This window comes from Patiria miniata, unplaced genomic scaffold, assembly GCF_015706575.1.
Source record: "Patiria miniata isolate m_02_andy unplaced genomic scaffold, ASM1570657v1 HiC_scaffold_3, whole genome shotgun sequence".
Taxonomy (NCBI): domain Eukaryota; kingdom Metazoa; phylum Echinodermata; class Asteroidea; order Valvatida; family Asterinidae; genus Patiria; species Patiria miniata.
The window spans coordinates 29,772,770-29,796,369 of record NW_024037069.1 but is presented as its reverse complement, the minus strand read 5'-3'; the positions used below and the strand labels follow the sequence as shown (position 1 = coordinate 29,796,369).

Below are 23,600 nucleotides of genomic sequence, written 5' to 3'. Positions count from 1 at the left end.
TCAAATTAATAATTTCAAATTGGTAATAAAAATTTCCCCAATGTTTAAAGCCAGATTAAAAAAAAAGACAGTAAAAGCTACAATGTGCCTACATAAATAGTCTGGCGCCATCCTATCGAACAGTTAACACTTCATGACATGCGTTCAAGGAACTCTACAAAAATGGCCAACTCGTGAATAAGGCCCATGGACCTGTGCGATACTTTTTTGCAAAAATCAAAAAACAAAACCACTCAATTATTATGAAATACCTCACTTGACTAGAAGTGAATAATAGTCGCAAGCATACTGTGAAATCATGGCACCTTGTGTGCTGTCATTTTCAAGAAGAGTGGAATTTTCGTATCAATTTCCAACCATCAAATTGACAAAATATTGCAAATGTACACATTTTTCAAAAAGGAGGCAGGTGGGGGAAAAGGAAGCGGGTGGGGATGAGAAACTAGTTTATTATTTTTGCTGGCCTCAGGGTCAATATAAATTATGTGATCCTTCTACTGACAAAGTACATTGATTTCCCTGGACCCAAACAATATTTTTGTATTTTTTGGTTCACTTCATTTGACATTTGCAATTTGATGTCGGCTACATGTAGTAAACTCTCTTTAATGTCGTACAATAAATGAAGTTGTGCCAAACAAATCTATGCTCAGTAAAATAAGGTCTGGAATGATGCACATTTGCACTTCGCGAATTGCTGAATTTGACCTTTTTTTTTTAATACTGGCCTAAGAAGGAGATACTGGTAATTACACTGGTCTAGGGGGGGCAAATTATAAAATCGGTAATATTTTTTCAGCATAAAAAACCTTCTAAAACATCGTGCAGTCCTAAGTAAAGTAAGGTCTGTTTACGAACAAATACAGGGTGTGTAAAAAAAAAAACGCAACCCAAATGTCAGGACCATTGTTTTCATGAAGTTCTGCATGTAGCACTTTCAAAATCTAGGATATGAAAGCTCAATTCATAAGCTTTCTTTTAGTACACTCATGTACTTTTTAAGTTACGGAATTTTAAACACAACCACCGTTTTAAAGTTCTGTCCACGGATCACAAAAAAGGTAAGTGTTCTTTCAGCAAAACGAAAACAAATCACATAGGGATGTGTGTGAATTGTTTCATTTTGCTGAAAGAACGCACACCTTTTTTTGTGATCCATGGACAGAACTTTAAAACGGTGGTTGTGTTTACAATGCCATAACTTGAAAGTACATGAGTGATTAGAATGATTCTTGTGCTAAAAGAAAGCTTATGAATTGGGCTTTCATATCGTAGATTTTGAAAGTGCTACATGCAGAACTTCACTAAAACAATGGTCCTGACATTTGGGTTGCGGTTTTTTTAATAACCCTGTAGATATGGCCCATCAAGTCAGCTCTGCTTTCCTTGGCATAAAATGATGAGAATATTCCTATTCCTCCCCCTGGATGGTATGCTAGTCCATCCCAGGTTACTCTCCAGCTACTGCCACATCCCCTAGATACTTCTAGGTGGAGAGAGGCAAATGGGGGTAAAGTGGCTTGCCCAAGGACACAACATGTGGCCAACAGTTGGAATCGAACCCATGACCCTCTGATCACAAGTCACTAATCCGAACCAGAACTCAGAAGGCCACACTCCCCCAGTCCCAACATTTTGCAGTAACTAATTCCTCAAATTTTAGTTGATACCTTCTTTAATACCCCTAGTTTGCATGCATATATGACAGATTCTTTATCCTAAATAAAAAATTGTCATACATGTAGTTGACATGCACTTGTAAGTAAGCACAGTTGGAATATCACCAAAACACCAATAGACTGTACACAGTATGCAATCAAATAGTGTACACAATGAGGAATATAACAGTCACACACAAAAACCCTTGGGCCCTGATTACATAATGCTTATTATCTCATTATATAACACTAATGTGGTGAATTGCACTGTCCCTGGCCTGGGTAAGGACACACTGGCTCCATTCACATACAATAATTAGTACATGTGGTGGGCAAGGACACATAGCAGTGTGGTCATTCCCTCCACTCCCCACTGACCATGTGCAACAAGCAGGGCCCAATTTCATGGCGCTGCTAAGCACACAATTTTCTGCTAACAGAGCCTTTGTCTATTTCACAAAGACCGTAAGCATAAGCACAGCAAAAGGCACGCTTACATGTACTTCAGAGGAAAAATTTGCTTAACTTAGTGATGTAACAATAGAAATCTCCATACACGCGCAACCATTAGCACGTCCACGCCGTGAAATAGTGCTTAAGGTTAGCACATTTTTCTGCTATGCTAAACACAACTTTTCTGCTAACTGTTAAGCAGCGCCGTGAAATTGGGCCCAGCACACATGGTTACAGCTATGGTGCGCAATACATTTGACACTGATAAACAAAAGCCAAAGCCAGAAAAAAGTTGTTTCTCATCAACAACCATACAATATTTCATGTTTCTTCATACTGTTTCAACTTGGTTAACTACCGTACCAGTAGCATGTATAGGCTCCGTGCGCCAACAAAAGAGGGCGCCCTTTTACCTAGCAACGACGTCCCATGGGCGGGACATTTAGCTAGTTGACGCGCACCGTTCCTTGTGTGTGACGCACGTACACCAGGGGATTTGTACTATGTACACGCAGTGGTACGGCCGCGCGTCGCGGCAAAATTGCAGTCAGGCAAGATGGCGTCAGTCGGTCACCCCCAACTGTACCTTGTTTGCCGGTGAGGGGGTACTTGTGAACGGAGTGGATAGGCCTAGTTGCAATTTACTGAAGCAGAAATATTGGGGTGTAGGGAAATCTTTGAGGTGTTTGTCATTGATTTTAATTTATGTTCAGTGCAAATTATTGTGATAAATATTAACAGTTTCATAATTTCTTTTAAAAAAAGAGGTGAAACAAATATTGCAAGATGCTAAACACAAGTACAAATTTGGGCAGCATCATAAAACTAAAATTAGTATGGTTCATCATTTCTGATGGGGTACCAGAACAGAAACCTGATGTGATGCTCAAATGAATGTAGAACAATTTGGCTACCGAAATCTCTGACCAGCCATGTAAGACAATGAGTTATTGAGAGACCGTGTAACATTTGGCATTTTTCTTGCGGCCAGACCGCCAGTAAATCATTAATACCAACAAAATCCCAAGGGTTCAGAAAACATTCCCCTGGGCTCTGGATTAGCTCATGCATTGACATGCAATAGGCCACTTCATCAAGGCCAGTCAAAACAGAGCAGAAACCTGGACCCTGGACCACAAGAAAATGATCAACAACAAAACAGGAAACAGCAGTAGGCTACACAGCCACACACACACTCAGAATGTTTCATTATTTATGGGACCCCTTGTGTTTGGCTAGCTGCCAACTAGCCAAGCCATGTGACCACGGGGCTCAGGCCCACAACAGGAATTGGGTCATGTCCATCTGCTGGCAAACCCAAACAACTGGGTTCTAAAAATAGATGTAAACATTTGCTTTGGTTAAAGGTGGGTTGTGTGGCCAATGGGATACATGTGCATAAGGTGTAATCCAACTTGGGCCATGCAGGTAAATTGTGTACCTGCGTGTTTTGGGGTAAAGCCCAGCCTGTATGCATGCATAATCATCTGGGGATCATGTAAACATGTAGTTGTACTTATACAAGCACACACATGTACATGTACTTTGTAGGCCTATGATATGAGCAAGCAAGACTTATTGAAGATACAAATTTGTCATTTGTGCATTTTTTTCGTTTGAAGCAACAAAAAAGCTCAAAATGTGCTTGACAACTGACCTGATGAAGTTTGTAGCTCAGTGAATGCTGTATATTCCGAGAAAACAATACTCTAGGATCTTGATTTCAATTCAAAAGTTGCCGAGTCATGTTTTGAATTGCGCCCGAAATCAGCGTCTGGGACACGTTCTCATTCAGCCGATTGCAAGCTACGCGATGTCACACACTGAACCAACGATTTGTAGCAACCTGCGCGCATTAGCCTTGTCCAGTTAGCCTTGATTAAAAACAAATTACTAATGGAAATTTCCAAAAATGCGTCTTTAGACTTCTTAAATTATTGTTTTCTTAAAAATGACAGCATGCCAGAAAGAATCATTTCCCACGGAGTTTAGTGCCATTACTTTCTTTAAACCAAGTAAGATTTTCAACAAGAATTTTGTCAATTACTTTTTGGATAGCTGCAAATAATGTGCTCTACCTTTGAAACCATGGAGGAAGGCTCCTCCATGTTGAAACCTAAATGGGGCAGGAATTTGCATTTTGCTGATTTTCTTTCTTTCTGATTCTTTTTCTCTCGTTAATTCCAATGACAGCATTAAACAAATTGTAGAGTATGGAGAAAATTCAGTAACCTGTTTGTGAATACCCAGGTCATGCACTTTTTGAGCCAAAAAAAGGAGATGTATAAATTTGGTGAATCACAACTTTTTTTTATATGAAAATTGGATTGGCTTGTTGCATCAGTGCAAGTAAGATGCATGTCCATAGATCTACATGCACATGTGTCTACTCATCTTATAAATTTAGACCCCCTCTTGGGCTATGATACAGGACATCCATTTTTTTGTGAAAAATATTTTTTCTGGTCATTTTTTGAGATGGATTGAAAGATCACAACATTTAAGAGAGAGCCATGGACACTTTGGGCAAACCTCACCCATGCTTATTTTAGAATGGTGAATTCATGCTTTCCTCATTTTATGACCATGAATGCCAGTTAACTTGTCACTTTGAACAAGTAAAAAGTAGGGGGGAATTTATCACTTTAAATACATGCAATGTCAACAGGTGATTCAAGCGAACCAGCAAGGCATTGCTCTCACTTCAACACGTTCCTCCTTCTTTTCCTTGTCAAGAATATAACTGAAGGAACCAACAAATGTAGTTTTGCTCTCATAATTTGAGACTTAAAAGGTAATACAACATTTGCAAACATCAAAAACCAAATTACAAAGATATTTTGAAATGTACCTTACTTGAAGGCAAGTAAATAATAGTTTCAAGCATCCTGTGAAATCATGGCACCTGGTGTGCTGTCATTTTCAGGAAAAGTGGAATTTTTGTATCAATTTCCAATGATGGTCGGCAGACCATCGTTGGAAAAAAACTGACTTTTTTTTTCAAATACTGCCCCCAGTTTACCAAATTATGTTAGCCCACATTTGTTTGCAATCGGTTACACATCCGTGAGCGGGTGCAAGCCAGCTAGTCTGGTGCCCTACCCTAACATTTCCCTGACGTCTATACATTACCCCATTTCGTCTGAAGTAGGGTAAGGGAACCAGACTGCAATAACAGCATTTTGTTCTAGGTTTTTCCAGCATCTATGAACGCAAAACTTTCAACAGGTCAAGGTAACAATATTTGCTATAAAATACTAACCCCCAAATGCATCGATTTCTGAAACTTACAGAAAAAGCAAATATTGTATAAAATATATATCACCCAAAAACCAATTTCTCGGGTGCTACACACTGAAATTCAAAAAAATATAAACGGATGAAAAGGCGAGTGGGAAGCAGTTAAATATAGAGCGTCATCATACACAGAGCATACCAGCCAGATGGCAATGGACGATTTCAGCACTTTCCCTTGATACCTGGAGTTGTCATGTCAAGTGATCTGCAATGATCAACACAACTGCAACCTTTATTGAAACACTATAGCCGTGATAGACCCTGTTCCTGATCAACTTTGACCCTTCCAAGGGCAGAGTTGGCCTAATTCCAAGTCCAAATCCTTGTAAAATAAAAAAATGCTAGTACAGTGTTTCAGTAGACAATTTGCAGTGAAGTTGAAACACTTGTTACAGATCCATCCATGTTTGTATACATGTTCCATAAGTTACAAGCAAATTATGTACCTGTACATATACCAGTAGGTACAAACTTTTTTCAAGAACGATCAAAACACCCCCCCCCCCCCAAAAAAAATTCAGTCTTGGTTCAATGTTGTTCACCACACACAGAATTCAATTTCAGCAGACATTACGACATTAGGTCTGTATGCCAGCTTATCAGTTGATAACACTGCAGGTCAAAGGGGTCAAGAATTTTTTCAGAAAATAATAATTAGCTAAAGATTCATGTTCAAACATGTCATGTACAATGTACATGGGTCATTTCTCGCTATAATTTGTGTAAAACCTCAACTCCAGTCCACTTGTTTTCTTTTCAAAATGAGTTATTTTTGAACTGTAGGTATCTTTGTCACACTTTTTCCTCACTTTTTATGCTGGATGCCATAACATTTACAGAATTTTGGTATGAAAGTTATTTTTGAATATCATCGAGCATGGTATCATTTAAAAGCTTATCTTATAGCCTTATTGTCAAATGACATTTGTTTTGGAAATAACCATTCCATAACAAAGAAAAACTTGTTTTATAATCGACCTCAGAAAATTATGGCCTGTTCCTTAACTTCATGGAATGACCCACATGAATTTTAAAAAGGCGTCATATCAATGATACTGCCTGTCTGAAGCACCCACACAGTATGCAAAATTATACATTCGCTTGGAAAACATGGCGTCTTTTTCTTTTTTTTTGCACTGTCATAAAACTACCTGGCAAAAGCGTAGAGTGGACCGAAAGAAGAACTAAAAGTATCATTTGGGACGATGAAGAGAAATGTTTCAGTTGCTTCATGCCACTGAAATATTTAGGAGATAAACCCCAGCCTGATGGGCCATATTGGCTCGTGAAAGACTTTACTTTACTTTTCCTTTGTTTGTTGTTGCAAAGAATGTGTCGGTAGGTTTTACCAGGCAGTGTTGCATTTGGGTACACTTCTTGATGCCCCCAAACAAAAACGTCTCCTCGGGTTCATTTTTAATGTTAAACTTGAGAGGGGGGGGGGGGGAGTCATTGCATGTACATTACAAAGAACGGTGGGCAATGTAATGCGATTTGATTTTCTGCAACTATGCATTAATAATAATAATGATAACAACAGGTTCTTATATAGCACTTTTAACTAAGATCAAAGCGCTTTACATTATTATTACCCCTAATCATTGAGCCAATCAAACATTTCATATACCATCTCAGCTCCCTGGGGAGTATACAGCTCGATGCTGCCTGTTAGGCGCAAGCAAGCTAATTCAATCACAATAACCATCACTGCCCTCATAGGTACCCATTTACTCTTGGGTGGAGAGAAGCAATGAGTGACAAAAGTGCATTGCAATCAAATGTACCAATCAGTGTGACCGTAAGGTCATGCCCAAATTCTGCTAAATGCACTTCAAAAATCTGTCAGATTAATCAAAAATCTGCCAAATTCCCCAGAATCACTCGAAATACACTATAAACACTTAAAATCACATGCGGATGTTGTAGTACTGCCATAATTAAGGTTCAAATTACATTATAAACAATCTGTCATGTCTGTAGTCACATAAAGATGTTATGAAGTTGTGTAAATTTCAGGCAAAATCCGGTTCCAAGTGAACCTCAGCAGCTAGACCAGGAAAACCTGTCCCATTATGTAAGGGTTTGCTTGAATAGATTGGCAACATTTTTCTTTTTTAAACAAAATGTACCACTTTTTTTTCAAATTTGCTGTTTTTCTGTTAAATAACCATTTTTGGTGAATTCTGCCAGAAATCTGCCCAAAAAATCCATTCTGTCAAATTTTCTGTCAAACTCGTTATTTTAAGAAAAATTCGGTCAAATTTAGCCAAAATTCGGCTAAAACGGTCACCCTGGTACCAATCTGTGTGAAATACAATACATACATCTATGCACCTGTGTCTCTCATACACATTCACCTTTGTACAGATGTTTCCATGCATGATGGATGATGCAATTCCACAAAGTACAGTTAAAGTGTTACCTGCACATTTATGCATAACTTAGCCAAGTGGTTTAGAAAAGATGCCTTTTCCACAATGTTATTTTGTATAGTCAAATTTAAAAGGGCCCATCCAATTTAATTTTTCTAATGCAATCTTTGTGTACCAATTAACCTTGTTTTTAATTTTTATTTTGCCCAGTGCACTTTTGGGTTTTATGCTAATGCAAATTTCCATATTCATGAGCAAAAGTGGGATGTCATTTCTGGCAGAAACTTCAATGCTACAGCTATTACACAACACAAAAAGTTGCCAGTACATTGTATTCTGGATATTTTGCTTTCGTAAATTTTCTTTTCTGTGGTGATTCGTTGTTGTGTCAGTACATGGCAGTAACCCAATGAGCAAACTTTTCTCACAGATGTTTTCAATGAGCAAATGTTTGAGTTCGTAATTTGAACAGAAAACCCCTTAACTGTACATTATCCTCCTGAAATGACATCACAACACCCTCAGTTGTCCAGAGAGCATTGAATATTTGAAATGTCTAAAGAAGTGCCCTTTTCAATAAAATACATAAAAAAGGGATGTCAAATAGTTTTATGCATTTAAGAGGAGTAGAAAGTTGCACAAAATGTGTTCCTGAGAAAAATTCATTTCACGGACCCTTTAAGTATGGGTTTCAGTTTTCTTGTTGGTATTAAGGTACACAGTACACTCATGTGACTTGCAATGCCTAAAGTCATTATTCTATACACTCAGGCCTCTCACTTTTTCTTGCTTGTAATTTTGCTTGTAATTGAGGGTCGAGTCAAAGCCTAGGGCGTATATGACCCATCAAATCTTGGTCAGAACCAATCTGGTCTTAACTTAAAGAAGGCATGTGGTCGCAGAATGGAAATAACAGAAAAGAATAGCATTTGATGAGATAATAAATGATGAATATGTTGGAGTGAATTTGCTGTAGTGGTATTCCAAACGTTGTTGAGATTACTTTCAAAAAGACTGGTATATGGAGCTTTGAGCCCAATTTCCGGATGCCGTTTTTGAATTTCGGACTAAATATTGTTTGTAATCTTGCTTTTTCTACTGCAATTCTTTAAAAAAGAAATAATTACCAGCGCCTTGAGTACCTAATTGTTGGTAGATACGTGTACCGTATGTGCACTGTATAATTATAAGACTCCTGTATTATTAATTCCTTTTTTTACATTTCCATTATAAAACGTTGTTGATTTTCCGGCAACCTATAGAAATGCCTCTGTACTAGCCATAAAGGTATGGCACAAATATGACTATCGTGTCCCAACTTGCATTTGGATCTCAAGTTCAGTATCGGACCCAATTTAAATATCATCTACTGTGGAGCCTTTGTGAAATACCAGCTGTTCAATTAATATTACATAAGCTGTGAATCGCAGCAGATGACAGTAGTAAACAGGTGTTATTAAATTGAATATTGTTTGTACTAAACACAACTGGAATTATATGCGTGTATTTTAAGGAACCCCCCCCCCCCCCCATGCCACCCTCACCTCCTCTTTTATTTTACAGACAACCCTTGCCTCACTCGTGAACTCAGGCCCTGACACTTGAGGAAAACCGAGTTCTGGTTAAAATGGTTCTCTTCTGTGTGTGTAAACACAAATTTATTCTTAAAGACTTGGAAAATATGGTATTCAATATGACTTTTTGCAAGTTAAGAATTCAAAATGGGAACTCACATACACATATATTTATCTGAAGTGTTTCATGAAATAAAAATACCTGTTTAATTATTAAACCCTGCCTGCACAAAAACTGATAAACCCCACTCACTTTATCTGATAAAAAATACAAATTATACACAAATCCCAGAAAGTGTAAACAGGGTATGCTAATAAGCAATAGAGGCCCAATGGTGCGGTATCAATTTTGAAGGTACTGGATGCATATTTTTCAAAGATTAAAAACCAGGCCTTTCCATTGTGCGATAGGCCCTTACAAGTTTCATCTGAAAAGAAAACACTAAATTGTTGTGGAAAATCAGGAAGAAATCATTATTCAGCAGCTCCAGAAAAGTATTTGTACAAAAATGTGATTATTTTTTTTCTATCCTCCCCCCCCCCCCCCTTAAAAAAATTGAAAGAATGTAGTATCCTGACGCCACTTCTTTGGTTGTGTACAAAGTCTGTCGAGAGTCGAGTGCATTTTTAAAGTATTTTCTAACAAAATTGGAAATGTTTCTCAGTCCCAGATTCATGTCTTTTAACATGTCTGCAATAAGTAACCTTCATTGAGATAATGAAAAAAAGTGGCATCAGGATGAAACATTCTTTCCAAAATATCAATCAATTAAGAATAAGGAAAATTGGTCGGCAGATATTGTGCATTAGAATCAATGAAACTGTGAAACTTTCAAATAATATTATTAGGTCTATGTAATTCATATTCATAAATTTACCAAAAGTACGCTAAATTGGAAATGTTTCTCCAACCAAAACTAAAGGTCATCTTCCCCCAAAATTTGTTACAATTGAGTTGTCCCAAATTAGAAACCCATGTAGTAGAAAAAGCATTATGAGCGTGATTTTGTACTCTTTTTTAGGGCTTTCACATTTCGATTGAAACTGGTAAACACATAAATTATAAGCACTGCCAAAATTGTCCTGCCTCTCACTATGTCTATCATTATTTAATAATTTACATGATTTAAGACAAAATGTAGCCGTCAAGTCATGCATGTAGGGTTTGTTACAATCTGGCATGCTTGTACTACAATCTGGCAAATACATAGTACAAGGACTAGGACCTAGCTTTTTGATAAATTTTCACTCGCAAGGAACTCCACTAATGACAGAAACAGCGCGGGCCAGTGTGTCTACGTGCGGGGTGAACGGTCCGTCATGCCCGCGGACCGCCGTGCGCAGCGCACTGTCATCCGACCGACCCTGCCCATTCTTCTTTACCGTACCTTTGCACGTTCTGCTCGCCGTTTGGGATCCTCCGGAGCTTCTTTTTCTTCAGGATTTTCACGGCCAACCGGCGGAGAGTCTCTGAATCCAAGACCTCCTTAACTTTCCCATAGGAGCCCTCTCCGAGGACGTCACCGAAGAGATATTTGCCGACCATTTTCGCCTTTTTCTTGCGCGGCTGATAGATAATGTCGGCCGAGTCCACCCGGTGCGGCAGGAACGGGTGGGTGTCTTCGTCCAACAAGAAGTCCATTTGGTCGACATCTTGCGACCAGTGCCGGGGAATACGCTCAGTGCCATCGCAATCAAGGTAATTATCTAATACCGCTTGATCTACCATCATAAGTCCAAGTGGTTTTTGGCAGCGTTGTGGAGAAAAAGAGCTGCATTTGCCCACCTTGACGATGTCAACAAGCACACGCGTTTACGGAGAACACGGCCGTTCTGTCGCCATGTTGTTTATTAATTGAAAACGAGGTTTACGTGCAGCGCGTCATGTGACCACCACCGCATATTTTCATTCTGGAAAAAAAAATAGGTCAGTGATTCTATATTCAAATGAGAGATCATGAATATTCATATTATTTTACATGCGTAATAGCACCCTGTCGAATCAGCGCATAGGCGCGTGCCAGGTGCATAGAAATCGTGAATGTCATTTCCTTGTATGGGCTTTGTGTGCGCGTGCCACTAGTAAATCGTGTACTGCTCGTGCGCCCGCTCTTGTGCAAAGTGAGCTAGCAGCTGCTTTGTTGTGCTAGACATCGACAGAATCATCAGGGATTTTATAAAGCGAAGAATATCATGATTTTCAAGAATTCATTCAGGTGAGTCATGCTTTTTATTGTAGATATTTTTAAGACTCGTGATTCTAAAATGAGGAGAAATCCCAAATATTTAAAATACCGCAGCAGCGTCATATTTATTCATGAAAGTATTACAAATGATTCTAACAAAAATATCGCACGACATCGCACTACCAGCATAATTAACTAGGCTGCGCTTGGAAATTTAGGTGGATTCTTAAAAATGAAAATGCATTGAAAATCAAAATAATATGATTCTTCACCCTCACTCATCTTAAAATTGTACACATCTTTGTCTTTTTTATTCATTTTTCAATGATGAATTACAAATATAGTTCTAGAGAAAATTGATTACTCTCTTATAATTTAGGTTAATAATATATTTCAAAACATATACATTTATAAATATTTGCAGAACTTAGGTATCGCTTTGGGGGCCTAGAAAGGTGCTTTTAGTTTCATGGTTTTATGCTTTGTGATTTTTTTTACCATGTCTCTGAAAATATCAAGACGAACATGTATCCTTCCATAACCTTCAAAGGCATGTTCCTTTTGAAAATCTTTTGTTTAATTAGAAGCCAAAACATTACCTCGTAGATAATACCAGATAAAGTTAAGTATTCCATTGTTGGGAAACCGAAACAACAAAGTGCCTTCTAATTTTTCCTTATATTTTAAATTTATAAAAGTGGATGCTGTGTTGATGGCTGAACATTCTCAAGAGAATAGACACAAAGAACTCCAGTGAGCTACACAGACAGCTGTCGGCATATTTCCTGCATGTGCACATGGAGATAACAGCTGCTTGTCTTATCTTCTGACCACACTGGACTGAGTCCATATTTCCTTGTGGTCAATTCTAAGTATTGGGTACAGTGGCGGACATATTTAGCAAGATATGGGACAGAAGGAACCCCCCCCCCCTCTTTTGTGTTGGTCATTGTATTACTAGAATCTCAGGAATTCTTTTGAGATATCTTGGGGGGGGGGGCTAGTCTAGGCCTGTGTATATGGTATGGGGACATGGGGGTACCCCTTTGTCTCATATTGTGCTGGCTATAGTGGCATAGCCAGGATTTCTTCAGGGGGGGGGGGGGGGGGGCACTCAGCATTTTTTTTACTTTTAGGGTGGGGGGGGGGGTGCCAAGGGGGAGGGACAGGGGAGGAAAACCAGCATTTTGGCATCAAAAAATGGATCCCAACAACAATTTTCCCAAAGATTAATGGGCTGACTGGCCAGGCAGTTGCTGTAAATTCGAAATTTGAATTATTACTGGAAGGGAACCAGACCTCACCAGATATTCATATTTCATATTTCATAAATCCGTACAGTGAAGGGAATTAGCATTGAGTTAAAAACTAGTTATCTACATTCCTCTTTTGGTTTAATTAGTCTTAAAAAGACACTTTTTGGGCGAAGGGCAAATTTCAGTATTTTTTTAATTGGGGAGGGGGAGGGGTACCTGAGGGAATTACAAATTTGTGGGGGGGGGGCTGACTGCTTTTAATCAATGTTTTGATAAGGTATGAAACAAAGGGATTATGGCAAAAAGGAAATGGCAGGACACACACAATCAATATATACCGTGTTGTGTGAAAGGGGCAGTGTTAGTCACATCTTTGTTTTTCAAAATCCACATTGATTGAATAATTCATCAAAATTTGATTTTTATTTATTATTATTTTTTGCTGTTATTTATTTATTTTTTATCAAAGTCAAGATAGTACACAACATCCTAGATCATTTCTGTGCCACTAATTTTAGGTAAGGCAATCTGGGATTAATTAGGAACTCTGAACAAATGACTTTTCCTCAACAGCCAAGAATGTAGGCTTTAAGTTTTACTCTTCCATAAAACACTGACAAATTTCAATAGAGGCAAAAATAAAGGACAGTTTTAGAAAAACAAACTGCCACAGTTTTAAGCCTGATACACGCTTCTCCTGAATTTGAAAGCCAAGGTAATTTCCCAGGGTATCAACGAATACAATGAAAGTACAAGTACGTCATCAGTAAAAAACAAAAAACAAATCTGCTTCACTTTTGCTTTCGTGTGAAGATGAAATGGCATTAACAGTGCCTTTTTTTTCAAATATGAAACAGTGAAACATAATAACTGACAAAAAACTTCCTTCTTGTCTGTGTGTTTACTTGTACATGTATGCCATACACTTTTTGTTATCTGTTTTTGTCAATTTTTTTCAAAAGCATTGAAAATATTTCGTAAAGTAATGAGCACATCACAACTGAAGGATTAATGTGATTGTCTGTGGCAGTGATTATGTGAACGACAAGATTATAAGTTTTGCTAATAAAATCAAATAAAATAAGTGAGAGGTTTGCGGTAACACCATGTGGAAATATCTCTTTTGTGAGTATGTGTGGTGCTGAAGAGAACCAGTTGGATTAACTCGACGTTACGAACAGTATGCTCTGTTCGTCATCAGGAGAAAATCAAATATGTTTAATTACAATTTGCCCGCTTTTTCTTTCATGGCAGGGATGGAGACTTGAGTCCAGCATGAAACAGACAGTCAAGATGTGAATGCGTTGAGCGTCACGTACACCATATCAGGAGAGCTAAACCAAAAGTGCAACAGAGGATTCCAGATTTTCTCTTGGTCAAGTTGCCAGCAACTAGCTGGCTGATTCAAATACAGAGATGGGTGGGTCCATGTCAAGAAGCAAGAAGCAAGCTCACTACAAGAGCAAAAGGGAACTGCCCTCCAGACACTGGGTGCCTTACCCTTCCGAGCCCAAGCGGGTTTGCTCGGACCAGTCCGGCCGCGTGGTCAAGGCAGTGGATTTGACCAGTGTCCTGCGGCCCTGCGGTGACTTCGGCCACCTCCCGGCCGTCAGGTGGTGGGTGGACTGCGAGTTCTTACCCTTCGACGACTCCAAGCTGCTGACCTGCGTGGCCCTGCACGACCTCGGGGGTCAGAGGTTACCGCCCAACCTGCCGCCCTGCACCACCAACGGGGTCATTAATGTTTGGAACTTGGGCAAAGAGAACAGTGGTAAGAATAAAAACGGTCTTAAAGAATCTGGATGGGTCAAGACTTGTGGAGTGCCATGGCCTCGTGGTCTGGGGCATTGAATTTGTGGTCTGTGGGTAATTCTGCAGGTTGTGGGTTCGAGTCCAGCCCTGGGAGCGTGTGCACTTAGGCAAGGCACTTTATCACCTATGGCCACTCCCCACCCAGGAGTAAATGGGTATCTGTGAGGGCTGAGATGGTTATTGTGGTTGATGTTAGCTGCTTTGTGCCAAAATGGCAGCATCAAGCTGTCTTCCCCAGGGAGCTGAGATTGTCTTTGGAATGTTTCATTTGCCCAATGAGCAGGGTAATAATAATGTAGCACCAATGCTGGTGGATAAATGTGCTTTATAAATACACATTATTATTATTGTTATTAACATTTCACTCTCAGTTTCGTCATAAAGAATGGACAGAATTGTTGGAGTAAATTTTAGATTCATTGTGATTTTTTTCTATATTTTATTTGCTTGTTTGCTGGTCTTTTTTTTTTTTTCTGTCTTTCAGTCCTTTTTCTTTTTTGGAATTAAAATAAATTGTTTACTTCTTGCAAATTCCACGACTTCGTTTGCTTTAAGCAAGAAGAAACAAAACTGACTCAAGGTTTTTTTGTCACAATGAACAGTGTCAAAGGAATTTTTGGACAGGCACTGAACAAAAATTTAAGATATTCTAAAAGTGAAATTTTACAGATTTTCATACATCAAACCAAAGGAAAGAGGCACCATGCCCCCCCCCCCCACCTACTCTATCCTTAGCTCCGTCCTCCCGACACCCATGTGACTTGCATGTTCTCTTACGTCAGTGTCTTCCTTGGCAGGGTGCGCGACCGAGATCCACCGCAGGAGCAGCCTGCATCAGCCTCACTGTCAGATGACGCCCGACGGCAGCTTCGTCTGTTACTTGGAATCCAACGGCATCATCATGCGCAACATCAACGACGTGAAACAGTTCTACAAGCGAGAGGTATTTTTCAGGTACGCCAAAGGTTGTGTATTTTTTCACACCCTCCCCCCTTTTGAACATCTACATAGCACAGTATTTATCATCAGATTGCAGACAGATCAATAACTTGCAAAACACACCAATCTTAAAAACCCTCACTTCAAAACTGTTATGCTCAAATTCATCACAAGTCTTCAGAAGTCAATCACAAAGTCTATCACAAGTCAAGCCAGTCCTAAGTCAAGTCAAAGATGTTCAAATAAAGTGTGACCAAGGCAGATCCGGTGGGGGGGGGGGGGGGGGGGGGAGGGGGGGGGGGAAGGGCTCTCTCAAATGAAAAATGGCCTTGACAAAATGTGGTCACAGGGGGAAGGGCATACGTTCCATCCAAAGCCCTGGATTGGCAACTGTTCCTTTGTAATTGTTCATCCCTGTTAAAGATATAGTCCATCATTTGTAATTTGTGCATTTTGTTCGTTTGCAGCAACAAAAGTGTGCAAAATCTAATGAAGGATACTGAACAACTAACCTGATGAAGTTTCAGCTCAGCTTCAGCTGTATATTCCGAGAAAAACAGCATTCTAGGATCTCAATTTCAAATCAAAAGTTGCTGAATCATGTTTTGAATTGGGCCTGAATTCAGCGTCCGAGACGCACCGTAGGAAAGGCCTTCTTTCGTTGATTACTTCAAAATGACAGCTTGCCAGAAAGAATAATTTCACAGGGAGTTTAGTCCCCTTACTATCTTTCAACCAAGTATGTTTTTCAACAATAATTACGCCAGTTACTTTTCAGATGGCTGCAAATGATGGACTATAGCTTTAATACTTTTCAATTGACTTGTGATTAAACTTGTGACCTGATTTCAGATGAACTTGTGACGGACTTGACTTCAAACTCAGGAAAAATACTCACAACTCAACAAAGTGTTCAAGACACACATTAGATTGAAACTTTGGATTGGCCATTGTTCACATCGCCAATGTCACAGCATGTTTGTCAACATTGAGAAAATTCTGATGGAAATTTTAATTGGATCTCAGTTGGAATGTGTAAAAGACAGTTACCAAAGATGGGTACAGTTGCACATCACCTTAGCAAAAAAGATTGGGTCTTTAAACCAGTCATTTGCAATGGTGGTTTTGAAAATGCTTTGTACAATTATTTATAAAATTGGGAGACCATGGGGATGTCCTTTATGGCCAAATGTTTTGTAAGGTGGTGCTTGTTATAGTGGTAGAAGGTAGGTCTGTTATAAAGCAGGCTAAAAATGCAGGGATTGTTCACTTCTCTGGTTTGATAAATAACTTAGAACTTGTCTTTGAAGGTATGGCATCTACCACTTCTGCGCAATGTCACCTGACGAGATGTTCATTGCTACCATCACAAAACAGCGGCACTGCTTCCAGCTCTACGTCTTCTCCATCCAGTACTTCTACTCATACAAGGAAGCCAATTGCCATGACATCTTCCCGGAGTTTCAAGGTGACCAGCAGGGCCGGGCCAACACCGAGCAGCTGGAGTGTCGCTTCTCCCCAGACAGTCAGATGATAGCAGTCAGCAGCTCCTCGGGAGAGCTCTTCGTGGCCAGGAAGTGTGGCCTGACCCTGTACCGTGCCGCCCTGCCCGGGGTGTGCGGGCAGCTGTCCGGACTTTCCAACCCCCGCACATTCGACTTTGACCCCCGGTTCGGACACCAGGTCCTAGCGGCTTGCAGAAATGACCGCACGCTTGTGGTGTGCAACCTTGAAAGGAGAACTCACGTCTGGAAGGCACGCCTTCGGTCTTCCTTCGGGAGCCCTGATTCTTTGAAATACAACCAGGAGGGTAACACCCTAGCCGTGGCCTGCTCGGAGGCCAAGATTGGACTCTTCGACTCTAGGAACGGGGATACCCTGCTGGTCTTGGACGGAGCTGATCAGTGCGTACACTTCTCCATGAAACGGCAGCCGGCAACCGGGCTCTATCCCACGGTGCTCCGGTTGTCCTTTACCCACAATGCATCTCACTTGGCCGCGGCATCCATGGACGGGTTCGTCCGAATCTGGCGTCTCCAACAGGCATCATCTCTACAGAGTCTGTGCCGGATCAAGATCCTGCGACACGTTCCGCTCAACAAGGTTGGCAAGCTGCCTCTTCCTCAGAAACTTCGGGATTACATCCTCTGCAGTCCCATGTGGTCTTGACCTATTTGAGTGTGAAAACCAATGGACTTGGTGCAGACACCTTTGAAGGTGCAGACACCTTTGAAGGGAATATGTTGCCCAGTTACGCAAGTCGCAAATTGAAGGTCTACGTGCATGCGCACACTAGTCCAACACATTTCATCTGATAGTGTCGAACTTGTAATGTCTTCACATGAGCACAGGTGAACTTTGAGAATGGTGTTTTGTATGTCTTCTCATTCTTTTTGCAGCAATGAGGGGGGTAATTGTGCACGTAGTAGTCGCCAAAATAAGTTGCCAAAAATCCTATCTGTGAATTTTCACCATGAACCCTTATTTCTTAAGGCTAAAGATCTTTGACTAAATACATGCGTGAAGATTTTGCTACGCAACACTTCAAAAATTACACGGTATATACAGGAAGAATTCCATACATGGACATCACTAATTTTTCCCTGCAGTGACATATCAGCCATCAGAAAGCAATAACCTACAAAAGTCAAATATAGCAGGAAAATATTGAATCATTGACTGAAAAAAAAAACAATTAGAATTTTTCAGACCAGTCTCATAGGGTTTGTGCACAGGGTGTCAAGTGATGTCCAGATAGGAAACTCTTTCCCAAAGTACTTTTCTTTAAATGTCCGAAGAAAAGTAGGAATTTTTTCGAAGTATCATCTAAAAATGACTGTTATTCAGTCTTGTTCTTTAGCAGCTGTAAATGTTTTTTCTTTTTCAGGTTAAGTCATGGTTCCTAGTAAGCAGGAATACTGATATTTCTTGTGCAATTCCATTGACAAATTCAACAGTATTTTAAAAGACCCTTAAATGCTGTAATATCACACTTATTTATTGTACAGTATTATGTGTAATATCCAAACAAGTTGTAATATCCGAACAAATTATGTGTGCTATCCATTGAAATCTGTAGAGAATTACATTGTTGTACAACTGATTTTGAAAAGAAAGGTTGGGTTGGTTTGAATCCTTGATAATTTAGTTTTCGCAATTTTAAGATTATACATGTGTGTTGTTTTATTTTCTTTTTAAGTGGAGTTTTGTTTTCAGTTTTCCTTCTCCAATTGTTCTTGCAATATGGTGAGCTGAAGTTAGACCATAAAGACATGTACATGTATGCATAACACAATGTGAAATAGTTATCACTCTAACTCCCAAAACAAAGAAAGTAATATGTGTGCTTTACAGGGTGAGTAAAAAAAAAAAAAAAACCCAAATGTCGGGACCATTGTTTTAGTGAAGTTCTGCATGTAGCACTTTCAAAATCTAGGATATAAAAGCCCAATTCATAAGCTTTCTTTTAGTACAGAAAAAATTCAAATCACTCATGTACTTTTGAAGTTAACGAATTTTAAACACAACTACCGTTTTAGAGTTCTGTCCACGGATCGGCAGAAGGTTAGTGGTCTTTCAGCAAAAAGAAAACAAATCGCATAGGGTGTGAATTGTTTAGTTTTGCTGAAAGAACACACATTTTTTTGTGATCCGTGGACAGAACTTTAAAACGGTGGTTGTGTTTGAAATTCCGTAACTTCAAAAGTACAAGAGTGATTTGAATGATTCTTGTACCAAAAGAAAGCTTATAAGTTGGGCTTTAATATCCTAGATGTTGGAAGTGCTACATGCGGAAATTTACAAAAACAGAAGTCCCGACATTTGGGTTTTGCTTTTTTTTTTACTCACCCTATACATTAGACAGGGTTAAACAATATTATGTCTGGTGACAATTTTGTAAATGAACCAAAAATAAAACGTGCAATATCTGAACATTTTGGACCATTTTCTTGCCAAAACATTTTAAGTGCATTTCAGATGAGACAACTTCACCAACAATTTATGATTAAAATAGACATTACAAAAGTCTAGACTTTTAATTGAAGACAAGCAATATGGCATTTCTGACCATTTTTATTATAAGCATACACAAATTGAGCTGTGAACAAGCATGATACCAGTTGAAAAGAAAGGCAGACAGATTGAAATTAATGGACCGTTCAGTAGTTAATGTATGCGGGACTTGCTGAATATGCAAGCCTAGCCTGGTTGAACACAAAGCTCCGGTGTATATGCAAACTAGTGCAATAATATGTGATCAGAGGACAGACCAGGCTATGCTTTCTTTGTCATCTCGTGCACAGAGAACATCGGTGTGTTTATCAAGCTGAAGGTGCAAGGTGTCAGTGTTTTAAATTTAAAATAAGCATCCAAACTGAAGGATTCAGTGCTAACTTTTGATGTGATGATTAAAATAGAAAAACGCCTCAACGCCCTGGATGATAACTTGAAAGTCATGTAACAAGACCAAAAACAATGAGTGTTTGCAGGAACATGACCTACCTGGATTTTTTTTGCGGCCAAATCGCCAACCTCAAACTGTTGTTTGCCATATTTTGCCAAAAAAATTTAAAGCAAGTATATTTTGAAAATTAACGTCTTCCCTATGCGAGTTTTTTTGTGTAAATGATTAAACAGGGTATAACTTAACAGAATACTGTTAAAGATACATAAAGTAAACAAAGCAAGTATAGACCGACAAACAAAAATTATAACTAAAATAATTGTCCTACCTACCTATTTGGATAATTTTTAGGGTGTTATCATTAAAGATATAGTCCATCATTGGTAATTTGTGCATTTTGTTCGTTTGAAGCAACAAAAGTGTTCAAAATGTAATGAAGAATACTGAACAACTAACCTGATGAAGTTTCAGCTCAGCTTCAGCTGTATATTCCGAGAAAAACAGCATTCTAGGATCTCAATTTCAAATCAAAAGTTGCTGAATCATGTTTTGAATTTTGGCCTGAATTCAGCATCCGAGACGCGTTCTCACTGAGCCGATTGAGCTATACGCAATGTCGCGCACTGATCCAACGAATTATAGCAACCGCGTGTGCGTCGTGCCAATGCTTACGCGCGCTTCGCCGAATAACAAAACGAACTACTAATTTAAATTTTCCTACGGTGCGTCTTAAGACGCACTGTTGGAAAGGCCTTCTTTCGTTGATTACTTCAAAATGACAGCTTGCCAGAAAGAATAATTTCAAAGGGAGTTAAGTCCACTTACTATCTTTCAACCAAGTATGTTTTTCAACAATAATTACGCCAGTTACTTTTCGGATTGCTGCAAATGATGGACTATAGCGTTAATACGCAAAAATGTATTGGCCTAAGCATTTTTATGCACAGTTACATTTGTACTTTAAAACCATTCTTATATAATTTAGAAATACCAACATGCATATGTATTTCTGACCCAAACGATTAGAGGTGAACCTGAAATAAAGAAAAGAAAATGAAAATAATTCTGTTTTTGATGTATCAGTTATTTGTTGTCATGTGGTAGGTAACTTGGGAAAGTCAATAAGGAAAACAACGAAGAATTACCAAAATTGCAGCAAATGTGTAATTCAATGAAGCCAACGCATGAACGCACTCTGCACACATGTACTTCCATTATATCCACATCTTCAGTTTATTCCTTCATTACAGATCAGGTTTTGTTACAAACGTTCTTTCTTTACATACACATAATAAAACGGACTACTCCATTTGGCATAAAAATGCAGGATAAGGCTGAATTAAAAAGTAACAGTCATTACTGAAATCAGTAATAGCTATTTCCTTAAATACAAGGTACTGTTTTGACACTACAACCCGAAACGGAAATTGACACTCTTTTGTGGATTTTAGCAACGTCAAATTTTGGACTAGTTCCAGATTTATACATCTGAGACAAACATGGCACCAAAATAGCTCGGTGGCCAAGTTTCACTTTCCGTGCAAAGTGCTTTCACTTTCACTCCCATTCCTGTACATGATAGAAGTGCACGTAATACATTAGCATGTAACTCTCTGTTAAAGAAAACATACAGTTTCCGTGCGGAAACATGCTAGATCATTCTCCACAGATTCTCATCAACACACAGCCCCCGTTTTCTAATGCTTACACCAAAAGCCTGCTTTTGCCAGAGCCAGTCACATTTGTTTAGACACTGTGGGAGCACAATAAAAGGAAACAGCACTTCAGTGCAAGTTCATATGCTGCAACACTTCACTGCATCAAAGAAACTTTAGGACTGACTCCACCAAAATGAGGAATAAAGTCACTAATATTTTTTTTTTTTAACCACTGATATTCATACTAAAAGTTATTCCTGATTTTGATGGATTTTATCATGAGATTTAAGAAAGAAATTAATCCGAGAAAATCACTGATACGTTCCCGAGCAGAAATACTACCGCTGTTTAAACAGAAGGTACTTGAAAAAGTGTGCATCTATAATTTGATCTGATTTGCTGTAGGGAATCTTTTTTTTTTCAAATTTCTGTTTTTGGCAAAATATGTACAATAATGCTTTGGTTGTAATCTCAATGTATTTACACACAATTGGCAAGGCAGGATTAACTATAATTTTTTTTACCGTCAAAAAAAAAAATAGTACAAGAATGTGGCACAGCACATGTAACAATGCGATGATCTTCCAACACGTTTTGAAATCTAGGAACTTTAACCCTAACGTACCTGAATCCATCAAAATCCACCAAAATCCACACCCCTGTTTCGGGGGATTTTGGCGGATTCAGGATACCTCCATATCGAAAAAGTTGGGTTTTTTTATGGATTCAGGACATGAAGCCTAGCGGTACTGCAGGTTTTTGATGGATTCAAGATACCTCCATATTGAGCAGTTGGGGGACTTTGATGGATTCAGGATCTCAACAGATTTTCTCCCGGCTAACTGGTGGATTCTGATGGACTCACTGGCCACCACATTTTTTGTGCATGGCAAAATTGATGGATTTTGGCGGATTCGGGATACTTTCTAGTAAATATACCCAAGGGCTTAGGGTTATTAATTAAATGATTTGAAAAGGTTATTCACAAATACCCGAGACAGTTTACCCATTCCTATTGGTCGAGAACGTGTCACGTGGTTGGTCATAAGTTAAACCGCCTTTTAAACATCGATCAGCGATATTTAAAACTGGCTGCGAGATGCTGCACACAGCATCACATGCGCGCAGTGTGCACCGTCGCGCCTACTACCACCGGGTGCTTGAGAAACACTGATATGATCTCCGTGTAAGGAGAATGAGTGATTGAGCCAACGCGTTCGCGGACTACACGCGGTGTTGAACATGGCCTGAACATCGAGTAAAACATCAATATTAGGTTTTGCCCTTCACCGACGTTTAAACACTGTATACTCAAGTGTGTTACCTCCCGAGTGAGAGTGGACAAAATCACTTGGGTGGGACTCGAACCCACGACCTCCTGCTTTCTAGTGCAGACGTCTTACCACTTGACCACCGAACTTGCGGGATCGGTTGGCTGGTTCGAATCTGATGTATATTTAGCAGCGGGTACTGCAATTGTACGTCGGTGAAGGGCAAAACCTAATATTCATTTACATCACCCCGACGCAACTTCCACCTTAATATGAATAGAGTAATATATCCTCGGAATTTTGTCATTTTTTTGACATTTTGTGAAGTTTTTGACCAAAAAGGTATTTATGAATGGGAAAAGTTGTGTGGTGGAGTACTTTGAAACGTCTGGTTTAAAACCACTTATGGGCCTGGTCACTGGTAATGGCGACCAGACCCATAACCAGGGTTTTGGGGTCGCAACTCAAAACAAATGTGATTGTCATTGGGACTCTTTTCCCCATTTGGCTAGATTTCCAGAGTGTCGCAGGAAATTTTGACTGAAAAAAATTCTGCCCATTTTAAAACTGCATCCAAAATAAGACCATTGTAACGAATGTAAATTAATGATACAAATTGAACCTTTGAATAGGTGCATGAAAAAGTCCAATTAAATGTTCAAACACCTCAAAAGAAAACCTCTATCAAATTATTACAAATAAAAATAATAGCAAGTTAG

General features: G+C 39.2%; 2 protein-coding genes across 3 annotated transcripts in view; one reads left to right on the top strand and one right to left on the bottom strand.

The window, feature by feature from the left end:
- Positions 1–11,228, bottom strand: part of LOC119736650 (serine/threonine-protein kinase STK11-like) — a 60,285-nt gene extending 49,057 nt beyond the window's left edge. Inside the window, exon 1 of the mRNA XM_038210666.1 lies at positions 10,743–11,228. Within this exon, the coding sequence (XP_038066594.1) occupies positions 10,743–11,086 (344 nt within the window). The 5' untranslated portion in view covers positions 11,087–11,228. The remainder of the gene's footprint in view (positions 1–10,742) is intronic.
- A 170-nt stretch (positions 11,229–11,398) lies between these two features.
- LOC119738377 lies at positions 11,399–18,968 on the top strand. Of its 2 annotated transcripts, none has more exons than XM_038213251.1 (4): positions 11,399–11,570; positions 14,051–14,567; positions 15,406–15,562; positions 16,858–18,968. In XM_038213251.1, exons 2-4 carry the CDS (start codon positions 14,213–14,215, stop codon positions 17,714–17,716), a joined length of 1,371 nt encoding a protein of 456 aa, XP_038069179.1. In that variant the 5' UTR covers positions 11,399–11,570; positions 14,051–14,212; the 3' UTR covers positions 17,717–18,968. The 2 variants fall into 2 exon arrangements, with proteins under 2 accessions (XP_038069179.1, XP_038069178.1); XM_038213250.1 differs by having other exon boundaries at positions 15,391–15,562.
- The last annotated feature ends 4,632 nt before the right edge of the window (positions 18,969–23,600 follow it).

Coding starts and splice junctions, on each gene's coding strand:
- LOC119738377 (XM_038213250.1), top strand. CDS start 14,213: ATGGGTGGGTCCATGTCAAGAAGCAAGAAGCAAGCTCACTACAAGAGC. Junction 14,568..15,390: donor CTTGGGCAAAGAGAACAGTG/GTAAGAATAAAA, acceptor CTCTTACGTCAG/TGTCTTCCTTGGCAGGGTGC. Junction 15,563..16,857: donor AAGCGAGAGGTATTTTTCAG/GTACGCCAAAGG, acceptor TTGTCTTTGAAG/GTATGGCATCTACCACTTCT.